The sequence below is a fragment of the Cydia amplana genome, chromosome 13, assembly GCF_948474715.1.
Source record: "Cydia amplana chromosome 13, ilCydAmpl1.1, whole genome shotgun sequence".
NCBI lineage: Eukaryota > Metazoa > Arthropoda > Insecta > Lepidoptera > Tortricidae > Cydia > Cydia amplana.
The window spans coordinates 15,916,443-15,935,176 of NC_086081.1; the positions used below are offsets into that span (position 1 = coordinate 15,916,443).

The 18,734-nt window shown below is 38.6% G+C and overlaps 1 protein-coding gene across 4 annotated transcripts in view; it reads left to right on the plus strand.

The window, feature by feature from the left end:
- Positions 1–15,696, plus strand: part of LOC134653542 (uncharacterized) — an 81,018-nt gene extending 65,322 nt beyond the window's left edge. For all 4 annotated transcript variants that reach the window (XM_063508919.1, XM_063508920.1, XM_063508918.1 and 1 more), the window contains 11 exons: positions 7,742–8,235; positions 9,507–9,726; positions 10,722–11,343; positions 11,998–12,138; positions 12,657–12,816; positions 13,350–13,462; positions 13,603–13,822; positions 14,294–14,414; positions 14,654–14,808; positions 15,218–15,362; positions 15,456–15,696. In XM_063508919.1, coding sequence (XP_063364989.1) covers positions 7,742–8,235; positions 9,507–9,726; positions 10,722–11,343; positions 11,998–12,138; positions 12,657–12,816; positions 13,350–13,462; positions 13,603–13,822; positions 14,294–14,414; positions 14,654–14,808; positions 15,218–15,362; positions 15,456–15,653 — 2,589 coding nt within the window. In that variant the 3' untranslated portion in view covers positions 15,654–15,696. The remainder of the gene's footprint in view (positions 1–7,741; positions 8,236–9,506; positions 9,727–10,721; positions 11,344–11,997; positions 12,139–12,656; positions 12,817–13,349; positions 13,463–13,602; positions 13,823–14,293; positions 14,415–14,653; positions 14,809–15,217; positions 15,363–15,455) is intronic.
- The last annotated feature ends 3,038 nt before the right edge of the window (positions 15,697–18,734 follow it).

Here is an 18,734-nt window from a genome sequence, read left to right on the forward strand (position 1 = left end):
ACATTGCTATCGGGTAGGTCTCTTAAATCAGGGATAGCAGATTTACATCCTTTCGTGGACCAGCGTGGTGTCCTTCGCGTGGGCGGCAGGCTGCAAAATGCAGACATTTCGCAAGCTAGAAAGCATCCGCCTATTCTCCCGAAAGGGTCATTTTTTACTTCGTTATTGATTAAAACGGAGCACTTGCGTCTTTTGCATGTGGGTGCCAGAGCCGTTCTGAGTTCCTTGGCTCAAAAATATTGGATAGTTAATGGTATTAGGGAGGTAAAGAAGGTAGTGAACAAGTGTGTCACATGCTTGCGTCTGAAGGCTGAAGCTGCAAAGCAGCTGATGGGTTCTCTGCCTGTAGAGAGGATTACAGCTAGTAGAGCTTTCCAGCATGTTGGAATTGATTTTTGTGGTCCATTTAGCACGAAAGTTGCCAGAATACGAAAACCTCTTGTTACAAAAAGCTATATTGCCCTTTTTGTATGTTTCGCTACAAAGGCAATACACGTAGAGTTAGTGTCGAACCTTACAACTGAAACCTTCCTAGCATGTCTCGATCGTTTCATATCTAGACGTGGCATGCCCACTGTTATCTATTGTGATAATGCTAAAACTTTTAAAGGTGCTGCAAACCAGCTCAAAGAATTGTATGATTTACAATGTTCAAATGAACATAGAGATTCTGTGTATCGATATTGTAATAAGAAATATATTTCATTCAAGTTTATACCAAGCTATGCGCCTCAATTTGGAGGCCTCTGGGAAGCCGGAGTCAAGAGTGTCAAATTCCATTTAAAACGTGTGGTTGGAAATCATTGTTTAACGTTTGAGGAACTTTACTCGGCGATCGTTCAATTTGAAGGGGTCTTGAACTCGAGACCCTTGCTATCCTTGGATCCTAATGAGGGCAAATACTTGACACCAGGTCATTTTCTTATTGGTACGGCGATAACAAGTTACCCAGATGTTGATTTAACTGAAGTCCCAGTTAATCGCTTAAGAAAGTTTTGGGGCATTGTTACTAGATTAAAGCAGGATTTCTGGAAAACATGGTCTAAAGACTACCTCTGTCAGTTGCAAAGTCGTCCCAAGTGGAAGCATGACCTACCAAATTTAAAAATAGGTGATTTAGTTCTTGTGAAAAATGTAAACACTGCTCCTTTGTGTTGGCCAATGGGCCGCATAGTTAAGATATTTCCTGGAAAGGATGGTAGAGTTAGAGTGGCCGAGGTGAAAATGGGGGACAAATTGTATGTCAGGCCTATTACGAAGCTGTGTCCTTTACCTCTTGACTAAATGTTGTGTCTCGTTAAATTCTTGTTTTTGATCTGTAAATCTAAATTAAACTCAACTCGCCCGGCCCAATTATGTTCAGGACAAGTCTGAACATAGCTTATAAAATATTGTATGTTTAACCTTAGTGTTAATATTTGTTGCTTGCAACATTTTAGGATAAGTTTGTCTGTGGCGCGCTGTCAGCGCGCTCTTCATTCTGTGCCATAACTGATGTAGTAGCTTTTAAAAATTAGCTTTCAATAAAAGTTGATTATTATATAAATCTAATCGCATTTTGATTCATACACCTGTCGATATGCGATATGGTACCATCAGTCTCGCTTTCTCGGCGCTATCGATAATTTGCATTTCACCACAGTATGCCACGCTTCAGTAACAATAATGATCGTTTGTCACGATTCAAATGGCCTGTGGTGTTTTGGATTGAAATCTACATGTTTATCTACTTCTGCTATTATTTTTAAAAAATTGAGGAGAGTCTTTTCAAAAGGGCTTATTTCTCTTGGAGGATACAACTAAACGGAGTAGCCATTAACAGGCTTTCCCCTCTGTCGAAAATAGGCGGCCAACGGTCATACACAATGTATGGACTGACGTTTATCTGACATGGCTATTTTCACGTTACGCATACATTTGACGTTCCCCTCCCCCGCAAAAATCGGCAGACGGTTTTGTACAGAAAATTACAGACATGGCGTCTCCGTTTGATTATATCCTCCAAGTTATTTCTCTATGAAGTATGAACTCAATACAAAAATAAGCCCTTTTAAAAAGACATTACTCAATTATGACCTGTCTGGTCTAGTTGGTGATCCTAAGAAGCCCATGTTCCAGGTTCAAATCCCGGTATAGGGAATTTTATTTGCGAGTTGAGGACGTTTCTGAGTCATAGGTGTTTTTTTATAGTCTACTTATATTTAAGTATTTATATCATATAATATATTTTACAAACGCGGCAAACTACAAAGTTTTTTTAAAGAAGAAAAAGTATCTTTCATCTCTCTTCAAGACTTAGAGTAAACAGACTAAACTGTTAATTTTACCTTCTCCGTGATATTTTTAATAAATATGTCTAATAAAAAAAACTGCTGTCATTCTCTTCCTAATTTCGGATATATAAGATCAAATCCTAAAAGAAATGGATACCTACTCGTACAGTGATGAACGCGCACGCGCGAAAGCAAAGCGGCTCCAATAAGGCGTAGATGATGCGCACACGCAGCTTTACTATACTTTCTACGACGATCGCTATAAAGAGACGATACGTACTTAATTCTTCAAACGAGTTTAATAGTACTGTGCTTAGAAACTCCGACTATGCTTACTCCGACTCCGACTTAGAACTCCGGTGGCCGTTTTAGAAGTGTAATGCTCTTGCGGTAGATGTCCCTAAGGCGCATAATTATGAAGGATGTGGAGCAAACCCTAATGTGGAGGAAATATTCGCTGTCAACGGGTATGTCTCGGTAGCTCAGTTGGTAGAGCAGCGGGTAGGTATCCCAGAGTCGCGAGTTCGAGTCTCTCCCGAGATAGTGAGTTTTCTACTTTTCCTTTGTTTATTATAAGCATTGTGGTGTCAAGTTTTAATGAATAATTAGATATGCAACGAAAATAATATGAAATTGTAAAATGTAGAGCTTTTCCTCAACGATTTACGCAATATTAGGCCTTAATTAGATTAAGTACGCCAGACATAAATACTGCATTGCAAGCCCGCACCTTTTATAGCACACCTACAAATACAAGTAGCCCCAAGTGATAGAATACACACTCGGTTACGGCGAAACCAATATGATATTTATTTTTAAATGTTTGCTGGTCATAAGGTAATTGTCATTTCTCTGCTCACCTATGAAAATATACATTTTACGTGTAGCTGACGGACTAAATAATTCTACCTTTTGCAAGTATGAAGTACAATGCATCGCTCAATTTTCAAGTCTTTAACAAACGGAATTCTAAGGTATTTGATATTCTTTTCTGTTTTTTTTACCCTATTAAGTACCTACTGAAATATGACCTGTTTGTTTATGATCTCTGAGCTGTTTGATTTCTATAACCCTCTTAAACTTTTTATCGGATGACGTAGATATTCTCCCGCCGTCCCCCGGTCTATAGACAAAGCCAGTCGGCGCGCAGTCGCACACGCATCCGGTCTAGTGCAGGGATTTGTGTGTGGATCAAGCAAGTGTGTGAATATGCGTTTAGTTTTGTGATATTAATTCGGTAGTGTGTGGAAAATGGTGGAGTTTGCGCTTGAGAATGTGAGTTTGAATGATTTCTTTTGTGGTAATTTGATTAAATAAATATTAATTATATATTCTGTTTGAGATAACGTGTGAAATTGCATCAAAATGTTACCATATTCTTATTTTATTTATCTAAAAGCTAGTGATGAACTGATGATAAATTATATTAGGCCTGAAAAATATTCCTTAGTTCAGTGAAACCTTAACTCTCTAGGACCCAACTAATATTATGACCAAGTAATAAAAACCTAAATTTATTATTGCGTAACTAAAATGTCAATAATAGGTCTCTCCAAAAATATAAATAAATAAATAAATATCAGGGGACATCTTACAAAGATCAACATAGCCCCAAACTAAGCAAAGCTTGGACAATGGGTGCTAGGGAGGTGCTAGGCGACGATATACATACTTATATAGATAAATACATACTTATATACATAGAGAACATCCATGACTCCGAGCAAATATTAGTTCATCACACAAATAAATGCCCATACCGGGATTCGAACCCAGGACCATCGGCTTTGCAGGCAGGGTCACTACCCACTAGGCCAGACCGGTCGTCATATTTCTTAAACGATTAATTTATAAGTTGATTAAGTAATAATAGTAATATCTTAATAATGTATTGTTTCAATCTTTCATATCTACTACTTAGATATTTTAAATACTTACTTACTTGGAGGCATTTTACCCAGCGCTCAAACCACACTTAAACAAAATCTTAATTTAATCATTTAATTTAAATATAACGCTGTGTTTAGTCCCTACTACTCCTACTAGTACTTATTCAGTAATAGTTCCCCGTTAGTAATTAAGTCCTCATTAATAACTACTTTACAGCGTTAGCGAAGGTCTCCCGTTTCAGCTTGGGCAAAAATGCTTTCGTATGTCCGGATGTGTCCTCTAGATAACCGTTGCAATTCTCAACCGATTCCCGTCAAATTTTCTGAGCAAGTTCGATAATGTTTTTTTTTATTGTTCTTAATTTTGACATATTTTATTTCTAAATTCAACAATTACTTTTTAAGATTAAAAGTTTTTTAGTCCACTAAAAATCAGCGTCTTTGCACTAAGTGCCCTGTCTGGTATCCTCTTTGAGACAACAAGTTACAAAACAATGTCATATAGGTATAGGTACGAGGGGCGTTCAAAATATTCTCGGTATTGATATCTTACAACCTCTTCTAAAATTTCTTTCGTTACTGGCCGCTAAGGTTTATTCATTGACATTAAAAAAAAGTATAATTCGAACCGAGATGTTCTTTTGTTTTTCTGCAATTGCTGAACAAACATGAACATCATGTGGGAATTGACAATGTTAACTAAATTAGAACATCGATGCGTGATAAAATTCTTGACAAAACAGGGTAAAAATCAAAAAACCATAAAAGAGGAAATGGATTGTGTTTACCGTGAGTCTGCTCCTTCTTTATCTACCATTTAAAAGTGGTCAAGCGAGTTTAAACGTGGAAGGGAGAGTGTTGAAGACGACCCTAGACCTGGCCGGCCTGTAGTAGCTACTTCACAAGAAAATATTGATAAAGTGGAAAAACTTATATTGGAAGATGGTCGAGTGAAGGTAAAATCTATAGCACAAGTAACCAATCTCTCTATTGGTACCGTACATGATATTATCCATGACCATCTTAATATGTCAAAAGTAAGTGCAAGATGGGTTCCGCGAATGCTGACTCGGCTTCAAAAAGACATGCGTGTAGCTTGTTGTTCCGATTTTATTGACCTGTGCGGTGAAAATCCTGATGAGGTGCTGCAAAGAATAGTTACTGGAGATGAAACCTGGGTTCATCATTATGACCCAGAGAGTAAACAAGAGTCCATGCAGTGGCACATTAAGGGTTCAGCTCATCCCAAGAAGTTCAAGGTCATCCCTTCAGCTGGCAAGGTCATGGCCACGATATTTTGGGATTGTGAAGGAGTATTACTGATCGATTATAAAGAAAAAGGTGTAAATATCACAGGACAGTACTAGGCTAACATTCTACGTCAATTAAAGGATGCAATCAAAGAAAAGAGGCGAGGAAAGTTAACCAAAGGTGTTATGCTTCTGCATGACAACGCCCCCGTCCATACTGCTCATATTGCCAAGGCAGCTATTGTTGAATGTGGGTTTTAAACTGTTACTCACCCACCGTATAGTCCGGACTTAGCCCCCAGCGACTTCTTTTTGTTCCCCAATCTTAAAAAGGATCTGCGTGGAAATAAATTTTCCGATGATGAAGCATTGAAGGCGGCAGTGGAGGAGCATTTTTACACCAAAGATAAAAAATATTTTTATGCAGGATTAAAAAAAATATTGATCGATCTTTTAAGTGTATGAACATAGGGGGGGAGTATATTGAAAAATAAAAATATCAAACTTTTCGTACTTGTTTGTTTTCATTCTCATACCGAGAATATTTTGAACACCCCTCGTATATCTGTTAGTCTTAAGATTGTTGTGTCAAATAAATTATTTTCATTTCATTTCATTTCATGATTAAATAGATTTTATGTCGATCCAGTTTTTGGAAATTACTCAAACGGCGGAGCTATTTAGTTTTATTAACATTTATTTAGTTTTGAGTTATTCTCGCGAGGGAGCCACTAGTTTAACCAACACAAGAATGAGCCTCTGGACTGCGGAAGCCCGTCATATTGGTAGGCACCATAGTTCCGAAGGACACATTCTATTGTGCCGTTCACTGACCCATTAATATTCCACCTTTGTTTATATTATCTAACTTGGGCTTCGGACAAAACGTGCACATAGGTACTTATACAAGGTGTGACCTGTAAGGATAATTTTATGAGAATGTCCGTAGGATATTATTTGAGTAACTATAAAAAAAACAAATACTTACCTATTTGATTTGGGGTATATAATTTTTATTTAAAGTTTCAGCAAAAGTGGCATATAACCGCCCAAACCTTTACAAAATTCTCAAACGAATTTATAGCTTTAAATTCAAAATTCAACAAGATAAATGCCGCAAAAGAGAAATGCCAGGATCAGTGGCTTTATTTGTATTTAAACCACATTTATAAACGCTAAAATACAAGCAGAACAGTCCACACAACCAATCCACCATCATAAAATAGTCCCAACTCAAGATAAATGTACAGTGGACGTCAAAGATATGTTTACACTTTTGCACCATACTCCCTTGACATAACAGTAATAAGACTAATAAGACGAAAAATATAAACATTATCTTTGACATCGACTGTACCTGATTAGCAGCATTAAAAATCTTAAATTCCCCGAACAGTTACGTCTAAACCGTTGCACGCAAACCTTCAAAGAAACAGTCGTTGACTACTTTTAATTACACTATTACCTAAAAAATAAGTCACATTTTCCTCTGAACCGTACTATTTAGCACAACTATCTCTTATACAGTCGCCATCAGATATATCGGAGCAGCCAACGAGCTCACAAATATTTGAAGTATTTGAACACGCCTCTATTGTCAAGCGGTTAGAGTGCGTGGCCAGATATTTTTGAGCAACTCGGCCGTTTCTATATATCTGATGGCAACACAACTTGAAATCTCTTCTATCAAATCAGAGCGTCCTATTGTTTTGCGGTTCCCAGGAAAACAATAAATATTTAACTAACAGTTTAACTGGCAGAGGTTATAACCCAGTGGAAGGAGAGGTCGTTGGTTCGACCCCTTGGTTGAGTAAAGCGGATAAATGGAATGTAAAGTTTTGTTGAAAATATTGCTTCTTCGTTGTTGATATTTTTGTTTTGTTTGTATTATGAAATTATTTACATGAAGCCAATAAAATTCGATTTTTTCGACAATTTAATTCTCAGCAAACTGAAAAGTTTTAATACCTCCATTTGGTTGATTTGGGTCATACACGCATTTAGGACCAAATGAAAGCATTAATCTTGCTGGGAATTAATTCCTCAAAACGCTATTTTTTAAGAAGAAGATTGAATAAATAATGGATACGGCAATATACTCGTACTAATCTTGCAATATATTTATTGGCGAGCGTTCGCTGTTCGCCACAAATGCCACAATTATTTCATTCCTCTTTCTTTCAGTCGCTAAAGTGACTACCTACCACAAAATATTCCTCAACCACGTACCTACTACATATTAGGATAACTAAACAAAATTGTTTTATGACTCCTTTCTTTCATGATCTTGTTTTTAATGAGGCTCAATTCATTTTATCTATTATTACAGAACCAAGCAGGCACCTCCGGAGACATCAGACAATACCACGAGCAAAACTATGGGTACGTCATGCAAAACTCCGCTCGACCACAAGGATATGACACCCCCAAACCGCCGGTACCAGCCAAAAACTACAGCCCCAAAACAGAACAAAACAATTCGCAAATGATCACAGTCACCGTCGAAACAGGGAAAGACAACACTCGTGACGCTCCTAAAAACGCCAAATCTGTAAGCAAAACTTACCACACACTTAAAGATATGATATCAAGTAGATTCAAAAGTAAAGAAAATAATGAAAATGAGAAGGATCCTGAAGTTAATTTGAATAATAGTGAAGAGAGAAAGAGAGAACCGGAGCCGACTAGAGAGCCAGCGAGGAAGGAACAGATATATGGAAGACCTATGACGCAGAATAGGCCGGAAATTCAGAATAGGCCGGATATGCAGTACAGTCATGGAATGGCGAATAATGCGGCTTATCAGAGTCCTTCACCACACAGGTACTTATTATAACTTAACTAATTATTTATTATTCACTTGCATTATTAACAACTGAGTAAGTTGTAGGGATTAAGTTATATGTCTTTCCATCATAAAGAGAAGTAGTGAAGGATTTGTCTCAATTTGTATATTTAGGTAAGTATGCTTATTTGAAGTGTCAAATAGCTACTTCTGTACTCCCTCTTCAATCTTTTACAGTCAAGTCAAACTTCATCTCCGTTATGCGAGTGACGTAAATAAAAATACTTCCAAATTAATAGTTCTCGTACCCGTGTTTCTAAAATTGTTTTAACTTTACTTTAATCTATTTTATTTATCAAAATCTCGCAACTTGACAGAATTATGTAAATTTGGTAACATAAGTAACCGGTAATGTAAAGTACGATTTATCTTTCCTTATCTTTTATTTTGGATGACTAAGCAACTTTAATTATCACGGATTTATCTCGATTTGCTAACAAATTTACTTTAGATGTAACTTTTACGTAACATTGATCTAGCTGCTAGCTGACAAGTAGTACCCAACTTTATATAACCTGTACGTCTAGAATGTCATACCGGTCAGTAAACCAGTTTTAGTATTTAACTGTCGGTGTCAATAAAATAGTTTATATTTCCGATAAAAGTAATAAAAGCGTTCGATTGAATAATTTTATTTACAAGTTGTTCGGTCAAGTCTATAACACTATGCAAAATTGTATCCAACCTCTGCTTCAATCATATTGATCGCTAGATAAGATTAATAACGCGCTAATTTTATTCTATCCAATATGATTAATTACTCGTATTACTACTGGTTGTCAATTAGATATTATTAAGTGTGAGATTTGAAATTTTATATTTATTAACTCTAACACTAAGTATTAAAATTTAAATATTTTAGTAAGGATCTTGGTTTGATCTTGGTCATCTTGGAACAATACTAATGAACTAATGATATTATGCGGCAGATTTTACGAGAGGGTAAAGGGTCACTATCACGGGAATTCCAACCACCTAAATTCTTTGGACACATTTTTTCCGAAGTGTCTCTTCATTTCAATGATATTTCTGGTGGTTTTGCCAGGGACCTCTAACAGACAACTAAAAGTACCTATCATCAAAATTTTAAAATACTTCTTTAAGTTTTTGAAAAAATAATATTTAGTTGACACAAATGATCTTGAATCTTGACGCCGGACGATATTTCCTTTATTTTAACGCCCCATAATTTATCAATTTATCTAGTTTTTAATACATTAGCTCTATAGAAAAATATTTTTAATTCCAGGCAGTTAATGCAGCAGCAGATAGTCCATCAGCAGATGCTCCTCAGCGCAGCCAGGTCCCAGGAGATGCTGGCCAGTCCACACAGACCTCAGGCCTTGGGAGCCGACGCTTTATACCAGCAGTACGGACCTCCTGGACGAAGGAGTGCGGTGTACCAAAGAGACATGGATGTCAGGTCAATGGCAAACTTTACCTCATTAAAGACAGGACCGCAGACACAGGTAAGTCGGATCATATAATTACGCTGGTAGGCTGTGTATAAAATATGTACTTCAGATACTACAGCTAAAGTACATTTTTACCATCTCGGGCATTTTAATTTCAAGATGTCGCTGAAATAATCATAAGACAGAATGTCGTAAGTAGTGTCAAAATGTTTGTAAGTCAATGAAGCTTCCCAATAACGTGGGGATCTTTACTGGATACTTTAATAGTTGCGATTGTAACTCACATAGTTTACTTACATTTCGCATTGGAAACACGTTGATGATTTGCTGAATCACGTTTGATACAACCTTAAACAACAAGCCTCTTTCCGCAAATGTCGTCAGAATTACGTGCCTGTAGAAACTTCCCACATTTACTTTTATTATAAAACTCATGAAGCAACTACTTGATAAGAATAAACACTTCGTTATAATGGCTGACCAAAAATCACGGAATGGCAGCTCTTTCCAGCGTCCCTGTAATTCTCTGATCTTTCCCACTGAGACAAAGAGCAGGTTACAATAGTTCTCAGCAATTAACGCCTTCCCACGGCAGCTTGCAATTATAATAACAACCGCGCTGGTTTATCTGGAATGGGTTCTTGCAGTAGTTGCAGCGTAACAAGAAATTGATATACTGGATCATTGTTATGTTTTTCGTCAATAGTCGTTGGCAATGCCGCGATTGTCTTCCTTACAGTTGCTGCATTAGTGTCTTTTCATTGAAAATTGTTCTTTACGAGTGTTTGATTAACATTACAATACAATGAAGTGAATATTTTGTTTCAATATTACCATTTTACGATGTCATACATACACGCGGTATCAAAGACGACTTTCGAAAGTCTCACATTCACAGTCTTTAATTGTTTTGCACGTTAAGACTTGTAGGAGAAATTAGGTACTTTCGTAAATTCCGTTTGATCATGAGCTTCAAGGTTTTCATTCATTTATTATGGTCTTTATGTTACAATAGATTCCTAACCTGATTAAATCGCTTTCATTTTCAGTTTGAGTCCCACTCAAGAGCAGATCTCAGAAGCCCACAGCAGTTAGAAAGAGAAGTTATCAGACAAAGATACCTGACAGACGACCGACGTGCTTCATCTCACCCTCACTTACTCGATGAGCCACGACAAAGACCTCAAGTAACCACACCTCAAATCCACGACAGATCAAGAAGGAATTCACACGGAAATCTCCTCGAAGGCACATCTGTTGACAGTCCTCAACGAAACTGCGATGAGCGAGAATCAGATGATGGTGGTTTTAGAGCCAGATTAGCCGCTCAAGGAAGATCAAGTTTCGAAGAACGTATCAGGACGAGCGGTAGATCTATAGAGTCTAACCGACAAGAGAAACAGGAGGGCTACAGAAAAACACCTGACAGTCACAAAGAAAGGAGAACCCCAGATTCAATCAGCCAAAGACAAAGAGAAGAAGCCTCGACGTCAGCCCAAATAGAAAGAGACGAAAGGGCCAGTCAGAAATCTGCTGATAGTGTTTATAATTCAAGTGGGAAAGCCGAACCTTACATTCCACAACCTTCTTCGTCGAGACAGACACCGAACAGGATAGAAGATCTGAAAGCGCATGGGAGAAAGGGAGCTAACGGGTCCGGTGCCAGTTCAGGTATGTCACTTACATTCGTTCACTCGTTACTTTACATTCGTTAACTCTGACAGATTGTGGGAAAATGTTGTATGGACAGGGGCACAACAATAAGCTATTTACATTTAATGGCTCACTTAAAGCAGACCGTCAAATTGACTTTCTCTGAATTTATCGCTAGAGAAAAGTTTTAACTTTGATATTAACTACCAAAGAAATGAGATACCGACGTGTTTATCTTAATGATTCAGGTATGATATTTAAAACTCTTCAGATAATGATAGATCTTTTTTTTTTAGAAAACATATAAATTTTACGTTGTATCGTATGTCAAAATGGACAAACTCATAAAAGTATGTAGTTTTAACATATCTGATAGTTAAGTAACTAATTTACGTAGAAATATCTAAGTAAAGACAAAGTTCCCTCAAAGAAGTAACCAAGTCAAGCTTTTTTACACGCAAATTTCAAAGGGGCTATTAGCGAGCCTTTCGCAAACGGGCGTGTTTGCACGAGCGTGTTTAACCCTTTGACCGCCAAAGACATCAACTGGAGTGCGCGACTTCAGCCCAATATCAGTTGAATAAATAAAACGTTCACGATGAGGCACCGCGCACGATTAGTGTGGCGTTCGAAGGGTTAAGAAGACTCTTTAGTCCAAATCTATGTTTGCAGATTATGACAAGAACGGTGGCCAATCTTCGAATGTGGATTCAGGTCGCGGCAGCGCCGCATACTCGAGCGGACGACGGCCCGAGCCCGGCGCTGATGCTGCAGACTCGGATCGAGCACCGCCTACGCAGCAGCAGCCGCAAGGTAGCCTTTTGTTGCGGGTGTCCATGGGCGACGGTAATCGCTTACCATCAGGCGATTCGTCTGTTCGTTAGCATCGTATATCATTAAAGAAACACTTTTATTTTATTTTGGAATTTTTATGTTATTTCTACTCAGAATCACCAGCTGTTTCAATCTCGAAGAAAAAAGTTTTTACCCCAAAATCCTACTTCACGTTTTTTTATGCACCATCCGCATAAAAAAACGTGAAGTAGGATTTTGGGGTCAAAACTTTTTTCTTCGAGATTGAAACAGCTGGTGATTCTGAGTAGAAATAACATAAACATTTTTTGTCTGTCTATAAAATCTGTCTATCTTGTATAAAATTGAATTTCCGTACAATCTTATCAAAGCCACAGCCTAAAAGTTCGCAAAATAACCAATTATGTACTTCTGAAAAGAAGAAGAAGGTATTGTAAACCTTATTGCAAATACAGAAGGTCTACCGATGGTCAGAGAGTTCCAGTACATAATTTAAACTCTGTGTTTAAACATTCCAGCTGAGAACGAATGGGCGGACCTGGTTGAGTGTGAGCTGCGTCAGATCCTGGAGCCGAAACTGGCTGGCATGAGGCTGGACAGTTCGGCGAGCTCGCTGAGTTCAGTGACCCCGCCGCTGCCGCCGCTCTCGCCTGCTTCAGATCACAATAAGAGGAATAGGTAAGAAAAGCATAGTCAAGTGCAAGGAAAAACTGACGAAACGAAGTACAGACCCACCGGCTTAATGCTCCTTGATGTTTGTTCTATCGTTTGGTTTCGTCCCGTTGTCCGCTGTGACATGTGATTTGTTAAATTCATTACATACATTACAGTTCACTGATTGTAGTGTAGTAGGTATAATAAATTCATCATAGTTTTTTGACTATTGATAGCTACTTAGATAGGTATAGTCTTAATTTTAATGTCAAAGTCGACAAGTAGCAAAAACTCACATATATTTTACGAATTCATTAAATATCCCCAGATGAAGGTGTAAGATCTCCGGATGTCAAAAACGTACATATTTAAATAATTATCGATCAAAAAAGAATAAAATAACCGAATGAAATTTCTGAACTCGATTTCACTGAAGTGTGTGTGTGTGATACTTTGATATGATCGGATCCAGTCTAGATGATGCCTTCTTCCTATGATAGGCATTGCCTTTGCAGAGAAAGAGGCATATTTATTATTCTTGTTTATGGTTGTTACAGCTTGCCAGGACGTGCGGAGTACTCTGACGATCGGAGACGTGGGAGAGATTCACCGCGTTGGCACTCGCACAAGAAGCATTCCTCGAAAAGGGACCATCACTATAAGAAGCACCGTAAGCATTACATAAAATCCAAAATTACATAGGTAGCCCTAAATAAGTTTAACGGGTCACTCACGTTTTTAAACGTGAACTTCTTCGTTACGAAGTGAAATGGGAGTTTTGTTTAGGTGTTCTGCTTTTTACCATTTCAGTGTTCGGACTAGACACAACAGACATGACATCAACGACAACACGCAGCCTAGACCTCTCATCCCTGCTCGACGCGCGCACCGACAGCGACGCATCGGGCGGAGATGCGAGAGCCATCCGCAGACAGTTGCGTGGTCTGGAGACCATGTACGCTGAGGTGCTGCAGTTGCTGGGTGTGAGGAAGCCGGCTAGTTTGGCTAAGCAGCCTACGTGGGAAGCGAGGTATGCTTTTGAACTGGTAGCTTCGTAGCCTATTAGTATGAATGAGAAATGATTTCAGTTCTCAATTGCTATGAGAATCACTAAACATTACTATGATATGATGTGAGTGGTAAACCTAGTGGAATTTGGGGATGCACCCCACTCCCGCGCATCCACTTCAAACAGAGGGAAAATACTATATTCAAGGATGGCTTGCAGATATTAACAAAATTTAATTCTAAAGTTCTGTGGTAAAAGTGTGGTAGAGGGTCAATAGAGAGTACCCTTTCCAGGCGAGTGTTATGCCTGATGTCCACTGAGAGTTGTTCAGGAGTTGTATATATATACCTAGTAACTGACATTCAGAACTCCGTAAGCGCGACGTAGAACGTGCTAACGCCATCTGTTGGAATATTGTGGCACGACGTTGAACAGTGACAGAGGAGACGCCACTGTTCTATAAGTAATCTAATCCAATCCTGACTGTTTCAGACTGACTTCAAAACGCCGATATGGTAGCATGTCTTCCCTACCCTCAAGTTCGGTCAGCAGTCGCCCAGTCCGAGAAAAGCGCCGGAGTTCCAATGAGAATAGAAAGAAGCATGACATCAAGGTACTGTAATGTTTTCTTTTCTATTTATGTCGACACTTTATGCCGGACCACCAAAAGTTGTAGGTTTCTATGCTGCTGTGTTTTACAAATCCGTTATAGGGGAGTTAAACTCGTGCACACCCACTTTGTCAGTACTTAATATTTGATTACACAAAGGTGCAGCTAAATTTCTTCTCATTTAGGCCTTATTTTTTTTATAGCAACAAATCTCAATATTAACCGTGTATCTGAGTCCACAGGGCATCAACAAGCGTTTCCAGCGTCTAGAGTCTCACGTGGTGACGTTGGCGCGCTCGGTGGCGCATCTATCCAGTGAAATGCGGACCCAGCACCTCGTGATGCAGGAGATGGACGCCATCCGAGCGGAGATCACAGCGCTACGGCATATGTATAAGTAAGTTATATTTGTGAGGCCAGTGAGGCCAAGACGGTTGCTCAAGACATGAAGGCGTGGAAGGATCTTGTGGAGGCCCTATGTACCTACCTCCGGGAAGCCCTAAGACAGACAACAACAATTGATATTTACTAGAAAGTACCGAGCCCTACGCTCTGCACTGAGCTCGTGACCTTATACTCCCTACCTACCTACGGCCTCCTAGCCTAGTCAGTAGTTACCTTGCCTACGAAGCAGGAGATACCGGGTTCGAATCCTGGTGATTTCCTGGTTGGTTCCTGAGTTCCTGAGTTGTGGATGGATATCATCGTCTAATACCCACAATGCATGTCTTATTGAGCTTACTGTTGGACTAGGTCGATCTGTGTTAAAATTGTCCTTTAACATTTGTTTATTTATTTGTCCACAGATCCCAGCAGTACCTCCGCACAGGCCAGCTGCCTCTGTCTGACCCGTTCTCCTTCAGCAACCCTGATCGAGTGAAGCGACTGACAAAGTTCTTCGGAGACGAGCCGCCGCTCATGAGACTGTTCCTTAAGAAGCTCGGATATGAGGTCAGTAACCTTAGTCGCTAGTCTCTCGCTCGGATTCCAAACTTGTATAAACCTAGGTTCCCGTTTAGGTAACAATTTTATTTTCATCAACAGAAATACGCAGCTCTGCTAGAAAAGGAAAAAGTCGGAGCAGCTGAGCTGCCATACGTCGGAGAAGACAAACTTCGGGCCCTGGGGGTGCCCCTGGGACCACGCATGCGGATACTGAAGGAGGCCGGGATACATCATGATATGCATCACATGTCGAGAGACGACCATCACAATACTACTACTACACTGGCTATAGTTTAAGTGGCATCTTGATAAGACATCCAGTTGAAGAGACCTAAACCATATTAGACTTGATTGTCTATGGTCAAACAGTTGATGAGCGTAATGCTGAGCTACCATACGTCGGAGAAGACAAACTTCGGGCTCTGGAGGTACCCCCCTGGGGCCACGCACGTGGATACTGAAGGAGGCCGGGATACACCATGATACTCGTATGCATCACATGTCGAGAGACGACCATCACAATACTACTACTACTACACTGGCAATAGTTTAAGTGGCATCTTGACAACACAACCAGTTGAATAGAACTAAACCATATTAGACTTGCTTTTCTGTGGTCAAACAGTTGATGAGCCTAATGCTGAGCTACCATACGTCGAAGAAGACAAACTTCGGGCCCTGGGGGTGCCCCTGGGGCCACGCACGTGGATACTGAAGGAGGCCGGGATACACCATGATATGCATCACATGTCGAGAGACGACCATCACAATAGTATTACTACACTGGCTATAGTTTAAGTGGCATCTTGATAAGACATCCAGTTGAATACACCTAAATCATATTAGACTTCGTTGTCTATGGTCAAACAGTTGATGAGCGTAATGTTGAGCTACCATACGTCGAAGAAGACAAACTTCGGGCTCTGGGGGTGCCCCTGGGGCCACGCACGTGGATACTGAAGGAGGCCGGGATACACCATGATATGCATCACATGTCGAGAGACGACCATCACAATAGTATTACTACACTGGCTATAGTTTAAGTGGCATCTTGATAAGACATCCAGTTGAATACACCTAAATCATATTAGACTTCGTTGTCTATGGTCAAACAGTTGATGAGCGTAATGTTGAGCTACCATACGTCGAAGAAGACAAACTTCGGGCTCTGGGGGTGCCCCTGGGGCCACGCACGTGGATACTGAAGGAGGCCGGGATACACCATGATATGCATCACATGTCGAGAGACGACCATCACAATAGTATTACTACACTGGCTATAGTTTAAGTGGCATCTTGATAAGACATCCAGTTGAATACACCTAAATCATATTAGACTTCGTTGTCTATGGTCAAACAGTTGATGAGCGTAATGTTGAGCTACCATACGTCGAAGAAGACAAACTTCGGGCTCTGGGGGTGCCCCTGGGGCCACGCACGTGGATACTGAAGGAGGCCGGGATACACCACGATATGCATCACATGTCGAAAGACGACCATCACAATACTACTACTACACTGGCTATAGTTTACGTGGTATGATCATAACATATCCAGTTGAATAGACCTAAATCATTTTTGGACTTGGTTGACTTTAAGTAGCACACAATGGTCAAACATTTGATCCGTCTCAAATTGAAAAGTAAATGATAAGAAGCTTTCAAAGTGAGTTGAGAGTCTCAACTCACTATACGCTTGTCATTTACCGTTGTTACATATTTGAAGTAAATTAACGATATTATCTGAAAAATATATTTATAGCGGGTCACTCACGAAATTATTGGTTGCCCTCGGATGGTTTTCTCAGTTGAAGTTCCTCGTAATGGATCGAAACGTCGAGAGAAATTAGACAAAAATACCGTGAGTGACCCCATTAAAATACAATTTAATAATAAAGAGTGCAACGATAACATGTCACAACGAGTATTATTAACTAGCCTTTATTTGATTTTAGTCTTTATTTAAATTTACAGTTTATGTTTTTAGTTTATCTGCAGAACCCTATCTTTACAAAAACATTTCTTGTCATTTGGTTATAATTGCCTTGGAGGCCAATTTGAAAGTTTTTATTTTGTTATTAGTGCATGTATTGGCATAAGCGAGATGCACGGGCGAAGGTTAACAAAATGAAATCTTTTTGACATCAAAATGTAGGTTCGAATTGGCCTCTTGGTTGGTTTTTGTTTATATTTATAAAATCATGTTTTGATCACTCGAGCTAGAAGAAATAATACGTTTATTTTTGATTTTTACTTTTCTCTTCACAGCCGTAGAAAGGATTTTGTAAATAAATATACTCAAACAAAAATACTCCGCTTCACTTTATATTATTGTAAAACATCAAATTTTATAAGCATAGATTTAAAACAACGTAGACTAAATAAACTAGTATTACTTTGTACATTTTACGCATTCTGCAATGGCATGCCAAAGAGATTATTTCGGTGTGTGTAAAATAAACAATTGATTAACCTAGCAATCCAAATTTCTTCTACAAATACAAAGGTCATGGTGAAAATAGCGACAAATTAAGGTTTAAAATCATTTAATATTATTAAATTAGAAGCATGATGTGTATTAAACAATAATGTTTTAGCACATCGAGGCTAAGCGGCAATTTTTTAAATTTCGAGCGCTCGATTTCGTCACTAAAATATGTGGAATTCTGGCGAAATGCTATTTTTGAAATACGAGCGATAGAAATTAGGAATCAAGTGGTTTTCACCACTCCTGTTGAATTCTATTAGTAGTATTTAAATGTCTAGTAGTGGAAACATTATTAAAGGGAGAAAACGAAATCGAGCGATGGAAATTCAAAAATCGGTTCCCCAATCCAATAATTATTGCTTTAAAATAAAATTGAACTGTGTACAATACAGTAGATTATTAAAAAATATTTTTTTTAATTGGATTTTAGCTCCAGTAGTTAGATAATACTTATTATAAAGTGATAAGTGTACAACGAATAAAGTAAGCTAGTTATTAATTAAAAGCCGTGTTCTGTCAATAAAAATTGTGACTTCGGCCACGCTCACATAATTACAATAAGTTTTTGGGACTCCAAATATGTAGAAAAATGTACATACGTTTTTTTGTAAATATATTAATTAACCTTGTTACTTTATGTAAACAACGAACATAATTCAATGTACTCAATAGTTATAACATTTTGTACATATTTTTGTATTAAAAACATTTTTATACATCTGCTGTTTTTTTGGTAACCTTTACGCTTAGTTGTCAACTTGGCAAAATAAAACTTACTGTACAGTACCTCTCGCGGCGAATGATGGTCCCTAAAACTATGATAGTTCCTTCAAGTGTCTTTTGGTCGAGCTAAGTTAAAAAAATAATACTTATGTATTTTCATATTTTTAT